The sequence below is a fragment of the Megalobrama amblycephala genome, linkage group LG11 (genome assembly GCF_018812025.1).
Source record: "Megalobrama amblycephala isolate DHTTF-2021 linkage group LG11, ASM1881202v1, whole genome shotgun sequence".
NCBI classification, from domain to species: domain Eukaryota; kingdom Metazoa; phylum Chordata; class Actinopteri; order Cypriniformes; family Xenocyprididae; genus Megalobrama; species Megalobrama amblycephala.
In genome coordinates, this window is record NC_063054.1 from 32,792,267 (window position 1) to 32,800,868 (window position 8,602).

Consider the following 8,602-nt stretch of genomic DNA (forward strand, 5'->3'; position numbering starts at 1 on the left):
TGATGTTTAGTTATGATACATGTTCTTGCAAGTAATTCAATAATAATTTTGAAATTCTACTTGTGCAAAGATGATTGATAATCAAGGTAATTTAAATAAAGATACAATGATTACTATATCCAGCACATATTCCTGATAAATTATCAGACTTGCTCTAGTTTTTTATAATATTTAGGTCATGGTAAATAACCCTTAGCCTGTAAACATGCGTTATCACTAGAAAAAAATGTAAATAACCCATTAACCCACTCGTTTAAGATATTTCTTCTTATATAGAGCCTTTGAAAAACCTATAGAAAAATTGTGTCTAGAAACCCTGAACCTTTATTTTTCTAAGATTTTAGAAAAAGATAAAGCTGTACACCACCACGTATCATGTCTATCGACGGCCTTTAGCAGTCACTATATTTGCAATATATCATGACCTCTAGTGACTTCAACACTCTCAGAAAAAAGGTACAAAATACATCACTGGGGCGGTTCCTTTTCAAAAGGTACTAATATGTACCATTTAGGTACTAATATGCACCCTTTGGGGGTAAATAAGGTACAAAGGTATACCTTTTAAAAGTTACTGCCTCAGTGACAGCTTTTATACCTTTTTTCTGAGAGTAAACAGTCAAACATATTTTTTATGATTGCAACAAAAGTTCAAGGTTTGTATATAAATAAAGAATACAACCTCATATATAAATGTATAGGATTTAATTACATTATACATAAGGGTGTGTATGGAGTAAACTCTACAATTAAAGGCTGTAGCAATCCACCAAGAAAATGGTTTATGTTGTTTTTGAAAGTCTGTTCATTGTGTTATCATGGTAACTGAGCTTAAGGAAGTAAGGAAGCATAAGGAAGTAGCTGGCTTCTGGTTAAAGATCTGTGCTGGTAATCCGAAGGTCGCAGGTTCAAACTATGCATTACTCAACCCTTAATCGGTTGAAGGTAACACTTTATAATAAGGTTTTTGTTAACATTAGTTAACATGAACTAACAATGAACAGTACTTCTTACAGCATTCATTAATCTTAGTTGATGTAAATCTCAGCATTTGCATATTATTAATACATATGCAAGATCAAAAGTTGCCTCTATTAACATTAGTTAATGCAAGTGAACTATTTGAACAGCTGATAAATGCTGTAAACATAGTTTGCTTTTTGTTATTTCATGTTAGTTAATGCATTAATGTTAACTAATGATTCCTTATTGTAACGTGTTACCAGGTTTAAATCCCAAATTAGTTCTGCAGGAAACATTGTGCATGGATGTTTGCAGAAATAGCATTTCTCTCCTCGAGCATGTGATAACTAGTTACAACCATTTAACCTTCTGGTGCTCTTGGGTCATTTTTGACCGGAAAATTTTGCATTTTGTTTTTTTCTTTAGAATTTTTTTACTTCATGATCGGATGGTATGAAACTTTGTAAAGGTTTTGGCACTAGCTATGTGAACACACACACATACACACAAAATCATGGACATGATTCGAAAAGGTTAAATGGTCCTGAAAAAGAAATAGTCATACTTGGAAACAAATTTCATCCATTTGGTATACTGCGCCCAAACAAAATCCTTTGAACACAAATTTGGAACACAACTTAAAATTTATGGCTTTAATTGTCTCTCAGTTTTAGAGCAAAACATGTTTTGGAAAATATATAGGCCTATTTCATATAAAAAATTTAAATCGTTTTTTTTTTTTTGTGTGTATGTTTCATAACAATAAACCTAAACATTTTTTTCACAGCACCGTTGCCTGTTAATCAGTGTCATGTTTGCAGATTCAGAGAGGACAAACTATGCAATAAAATCTGTAATTTAATTATATTACTGTTAAAATGTGCAGCACATGTCTTGGCTGACGTGACTACATTTACACACATCAGAATATGTGAAATGCTAAAACAATAAAGCAATCATCGCAATGACATCATAAAAACATTCTATTTGACAACTGCATGAAAGACTGTAGCACAATTTTGAGTGACAAGTACTAGACTTTTTATCTTAGGTCAACGTTTTGAGAACAGGAACATGTGTGCTTTTCCAACCTAAAATCCCATGGAAAAAAAAAACAGTGGAAAACTTGTTAAAAACACTTTTTGTAACTGATAAGAGATCAGCAGTCTGTCTTTCATTGACTCAGCTTTAGTCATCCAAATACTTGATGCTTTTATGACAGCATTACACTGAACTTTGTACTAGTGCATGTTCAGCCTTGCTATATTAGTTCAGTGTGAATTCCAAATCAGTTTAGAATCTGTTTTGTTTCAATGGGATACATTCACTAAAGGAATTCCTTTCTCTTGAAGCGTTCATAGGATTTCAAAATGAAAAAACTTATGAGCCGAACCTCCAAAAATGTCCTTGTGGTTTCTTTTGGATTTTTGTTCTTATTCACAGCATATGGAGGGCTGCAGAGTTTACAGGTAACAAATATAAATCAGAGATTCCTCATTTCTCATTTGTATGTCGCTTTGGACTGCATTTGATAATGATGCCTAATAAATAATGATGTAAAAATCTTTTTGTTGACATTTCTCATAATCAAACTCTTGCAGAGCCCTCTAGAGCTTCAGTGTAACTTTCATAACTAAATAGAAATTGATCTCTAAATTGCTTAGCATGATGACAACATATGGTTATAAAAAATAATATAAAATAAATAAAATTCAACATATTTCTACATTAATATAATATAAATTCATAAAATAAAAAAAAATTCATAAAAAAAAAAAACTCCCTTACACAAACAATTTATGATTGATTTAAAGCATTTAAAATCATCAGAGAGGACAGAACTAAAGAAACATTGTGACATTGCTTTGCTTTGTTAAATAAATGAGTGTATCACTGGTATTGATTTGTGGGTGTATTTATATTGACAGAAGCATGTTTGTATGTTACAGAGCAGTCTCAATGCTGAGGAAGGAATGGGCGTTATATCGCTCAGTGTCATCTATGGAGCCATTATTTTGTCCTCAATGTTTCTGCCTCCAATAATGATCAAAAATCTGGGCTGTAAATGGACTATCGTCATTTCTATGGGTTGCTATGTGGCATATTCCTTTGGAAATCTTGCGCCAGGCTGGTGCGTGCATTTCCCTGCCTTTTGTACTTGCTGATCGGTTGAACAATATAAACAAATATGTAAGCGTTGATTTTTAAGCTAAAAACATGTGGAAATGTGAGACACAGTTTCAAATCCCATGCATGAAAGGACTATTATGTGTGAAATATAAGACAGAGAACTTAAATTAAGATCGGATCGGAAGGGTTAGTTCACCCAAAAATGAAAATTCTGTCATTAATTACTCACCCTCATGTCGTTCCGCACCTATAAGACCTATCAGAACACAAATTAAGATATTTTTGATGAAATCAGATGGCTCAGTGAGGCCTCCATTGAGAGCAAAGCCACTGAACCTCTCAAGATCCAGAAAGGTATTAAAGACATATTTAAAACAGTTCATGTGACTACACTGGTTCAACCTTAATATTATAAAGAGACAAGAATACTTTTTGTGCACCAAAAAAACTAAATAATGACTTTTCAACAATATCTAGTGATGGCCGATTTCAAAACACTGCTTCGAAGCTTTACGAATCTTTTGTTTCAAATCAGTTGTTCGGAGCGCCAAAGTTAGATGATTTCAGCATTTTGATACGTGATCCGAATCATTGATTCGAAACAAAAGATTCATAGAGCTTCGAAGCAGTCTTTTGAAATAAGACATTGTTGAAAAGTCATTATTTTGGGGCACAAAAAGTATTCTCGTTGCTTTATAATTTTAAGGTAGAACCACTAGTCACATGAACTGTTTTAAATATGTTTTGAGTACCTTTCTGGATCTTGAGAGGTTCAGTGACATTGCTGGCAATAGAGGCCTCACTGAGCCATCAGATTTCATCAAAAATATCTTAATTTAAGTTCCGAAGATGAACGAAGGTCTTACGGGTGTAGAACGTCATGAGGGTGAGTAATTAATGACATTATTTTCATTTTTGGGTAAACTAACCCTTTAAAGGGATAGATCTGTAAAAGCATCATAAAAGTGGTCCAAATGACTTGTTATTGAAGGGTTATGGTAGCTAGCACAACTATATGAAAAAATATATTATATTTATACTGTCCAGAAGTTTAGAGTCAGTAGGATTTTTTTGAAGTATCTCACTTCAAGATTTACGCATTTCAATTAATATTAAAATTCCATAAAATTGAATTAAATAATCCTTACATATTTTAATTGAATAATCCTTACATATTTTTACATAATTCAATTTGATGGGATTTTAATTTATTAATTGGAATGCATAAATCTTTAAAAAAAGAGCTTAAATTGTTTTTTTGAGTGATCAGAAATACAGTAAAACAGTAATATATATATATATATATATATATATATATATATATACAAAATAACTTTTTGAATAGATTTTAAAATGTAAAGCTGAATTTTCAGCATCATTACTCCAGTCTTCAATGTCACATGATCCTTCAGAAATCATTCTAATATGCTGCTTTCTTATTATTATCAATGTTGGAAACAGTTGTGCTGCTTAATATTTTTGTATAATAATGATTTTGTATAATAATCATACACTTTAATTAATAAAATTTCAAAAGAACAGCACTTATTCGAAATAGACTTTTTTTGTAACATTATAAACGCTTTACTAACATTTTTGATCGATTTAACAAATCTTTGCTGAATAAAACTATTAATCTCTTTCAAAATAAATAAACAATTCTTACTAACCGCAAACATTTCAAAGTTAAAGAGCTAAAGGTTCTATTAGTTCAGTTAAGTTAGAAAAAATCTGCAGGTACTGAAGTCTCTGAAATGTTTCTGTTGTTTCTGCAGGGCAAGTCTGATGATCACCTCTGCCATTCTGGGTATGGGAGGTTCACCGCTGTGGTCTGCAAAATGCACCTATCTCACAATAAGTGGAAACAGGCATAGCCAGAAAGCCAACAAGAAAGGCCAGGATCTCATAAACCAATACTTTGGCATCTTTTTCTTCATTTTTCAATCTTCTGCGGTATGGGGAAACCTTATGTCATCTCTCATATTTGGCCAGGACTCTAACATAGGTACAGTTGATTTAAATACTTTTACTTTTTAATACTATTTTGGTGACTGTACATACACTGAGCGTTTATCCGTTTCTAGTCGAAGTCCCTGAAGAGAACCTGAAGTTCTGTGGTGTGTCAACATGCTTTGACAATTTCACCAACACTGGAAACACAACCCGTCCATCAAAACACTTAGTGAACACACTACTAGGCTGCTACATTGGTAGGTCATATTTGTGTACTCATGTAACATCAGATATGTTTTGTGTATGTTTGTATAGTGAACTGTTGACTTCATTTATATTATCCCCTGAAAAATGACAAAATATCTTGCTAAGAATGTCCAGCACTTTGTGTAGACAACTACAAGACAGAACACACTAGCAATGAAATAGAAGCACCAAAACACTCTAGCAACCACATAGCAATGCCCTAGAACTACATCAGAAATCTATCAGAACCCCTTTGCATTGTGGTGCCATCTTTTGCATGGTCAAGCACCACCAAAAAATATACAAATTTAGTTTTCATTATTCTATAAAGGTCCAGTAAGACTATCTAACCTAGTGTTTTCTTGATCTCCAGGTGTGGGGGTTCTGGCCATGATTTTTGTGGCAATATTCTTGGATGACATAGACAAAAGTCTGGCCAGAGAATTTCGGAAGACCAAGGGCAACGTATCATTTTGCAGCACCTTTCTGGCTACCTTCAAGCTCTTGAGAGATCCCAGGTTGTTGCTGCTCATCCCATTGACCATGTACAGTGGGTTCGAGCAAAGCTTCCTCTCTGGCGAATACACAAAGGTACCTGACCAAATACAGACTGGGCAGGGTCAAAAATGACAGGGTGCTTGGGTCAAAAATGCCCCCAAAATTTGAGATATGAGGTCAAAAAATGTTCTTGTTTTTAATATTTAGAACATATGATACAGTAGCAAACGGATGCCCTACACAGAACTTCAGTTTCCCCTCAGTTGAAATCACTTTCCGGGGACCAGAGGGTTTAGATGGAAAACTTTTATATTTAAAACATTAACATCTCATGGCATTATTTAGGATAACATTTTATTTTAAGGTTACACGTTACTACATGTACTAACTATAGTAATAACAGTAAATTATGCATAATTACAAGTAACTAACCCTAAACCAAACCCTAACCCTAACCGTAACTCTATAGTAAGTACATGTAGTTAATTAATATTACTCAGTACTCATTTGAGTAAGTACAATGTAAATGCATTCATGCCTCCTCTGAGCTGCATTAAACAGTCTGTGTGAATACATCTACAATAAATGCCACTTTATACACATTTTGTTTGATTGAGCTTGATTGTGTCTTATCCTAATTGAATTTACTGTTTAAATATTTACAGAATTTGGCATAAAAGATGGCAAATAAGAAATAAGGGAGCAAATATTGCACCATAATGGAAAAGTTAATTTCTAATTCATTCTCATGAAACATGAGCGTAATGTGTTTGTGGTCCTCTTGCCCTGCAGAACTATGTGACTTGTGCATTAGGAATACATTACGTTGGCTTTGTGATGATCTGCTTCGGTGCTGCTAACTCTCTGTGCTCATTTGCGTTTGGGAGACTGGCTGAATACACTGGAAGAATCGCCCTCTTTTGCTTGGGTAATACTTAAACTGGTTGATATATGGTTTAAGGTTAAATATGGTCTCTAGAATTCATGCTCATTCTGTCTTACTACATTTTCACAGCTGCAGCGACAAACCTGGGCTGTTTTGTGGGTCTTTTGTACTGGGAGCCTCATCCAGACCAGCTGCCTGTGTTCTTCGTGTTTCCGGCCCTCTGGGGATTGGCAGATGCTGTGTGGCAAACACAAACCAATGGTCAGTGCCTCTTACTACATTCTACTTAGTTACCTATACAGTCAAGTTATTGTTATGAGTATTAAAGGAAAAGTTCAGCCAAAAATTAAAATTATCCCACAATTTACTCACCCTCCAGCCATCCTAAGTGTATATGACTTTCTTTCAGCTGAACACAATTGGAGTTATATTAAATAATATCCTGGCTCTTTCCAGCTTTGTAATGGCATTGAATAGTTGCACCCATCTATCATAAAAGTAATCCATACGACTCAAGTGGATTAATAAATGCCTTCTGAAGTGAAGCGATGGGTTTTTGTAAGAAAAATATCCATATTTCAAACTTTCTTTCTTTCTTATGTTTAACGTGTTTTATATTACATATTATGGTATTCAAATTTACATTATGTTATTACATTTATAAAGATATTTTATAGATGTTATACTGTTTTTTATTTCATTGCAGCACTTTATGGCGTTCTCTTCGCTGAGAACAAAGAAGCAGCATTTGCCAACTACCGCATGTGGGAGTCGCTTGGTTTTGTGATAGCCTTTGCTTACAGCACATTCATCTGCCTGTCCACCAAGATCTACATTGCTTTGGCTGTTCTGGCCCTTACTATGGTAACTTACCTTTACGTTGAGTACAACGAGTACAAGAATCCAACTCCACCAGTGACTGACGACTACAGTAAACCAGAAAAGGCCGACCACACAGAACTGAACGAAAAAGACATTATTTCCCAGACAAAATTGTAAATAGATTTTGGTTGTTATTTCTGCCTCAGTATGTAAAATGTTAATAATTTTTAAAGTGTTGAAAAAGATTCTGTTTTTGATGTAGCATATAAATATTTTGATAAATCTTCTTTATAACTGTACAAAGGCAAATCATATTTTTCAGTACATGCATTTAAATACTTTTTTTCTTTTAATATGTTTCTGTTTACCTCATATTTACAGTAAGTGCAACAGATATAAATGCTCATATGTTAACTGTGAACACGTCAGGTTAACATTTGGCACTCAGAGTGTTTGGTAGATTAGGAGATCATATAAAAATATCAACATTGAGTAGGCTTGTTTCACTCATTTTGGGATTGATGTCATGTCTATATTGAGTAAATCAGATGGGGGTTTTTTTTTCTCAATAAAACTAAATTACACCAGCATCACCTTGGTGAGTCAAAGATCAAAGTTTGGTGTTGTATCACATGCCAAATCTACATTAGGGTAGGATCCAGATAATAAAATGTGTAATTGAGACCATAAAAAATAAATCATGTATAAAATAAGAAAATAATCTTACTGTAACAATATATAATAATATTTCCAGACAGAACATTAATCCCTCAGCATCACTGAAGTGGCAAAAACAAGACAGAATATATGTAAAATTGGAAGTAATAAAACTTCTTTTACGCATGCACAAGATTATGATTATCATACAAGACAATCTTTACAGCTTTTATCAGCAATGTTCAAAAGGGCATTTCCGCATAGAGGATCTTCCTGAGATACTCGTATAGATAGTAAAATCAAAGAATCATTTGCAGATTAAACACTTCCTGAAGCTCAAATGGTGTTTCAAAGTTTGTATGCATTATAGCATTGGCTATTACTGTTATTAAAGGCAGAATGCTGAAAATGAGAAGTGAAATAATGTAACAATGAATCAAAATAAAG

General features: G+C 33.5%; 1 protein-coding gene across 1 annotated transcript; it reads left to right on the plus strand.

Moving 5' to 3' along the window:
• Positions 1-2,240: 2,240 nt before the first annotated feature.
• On the plus strand, positions 2,241-8,088 carry unc93a (unc-93 homolog A). Its single transcript, XM_048207530.1, has 8 exons — positions 2,241-2,432; positions 2,913-3,094; positions 4,869-5,098; positions 5,178-5,303; positions 5,666-5,883; positions 6,583-6,718; positions 6,806-6,937; positions 7,383-8,088. The coding sequence occupies exons 1-8, from the start codon at positions 2,334-2,336 to the stop codon at positions 7,673-7,675; spliced, it is 1,416 nt and encodes a 471-aa protein (XP_048063487.1). The 5' UTR covers positions 2,241-2,333; the 3' UTR covers positions 7,676-8,088.
• The last annotated feature ends 514 nt before the right edge of the window (positions 8,089-8,602 follow it).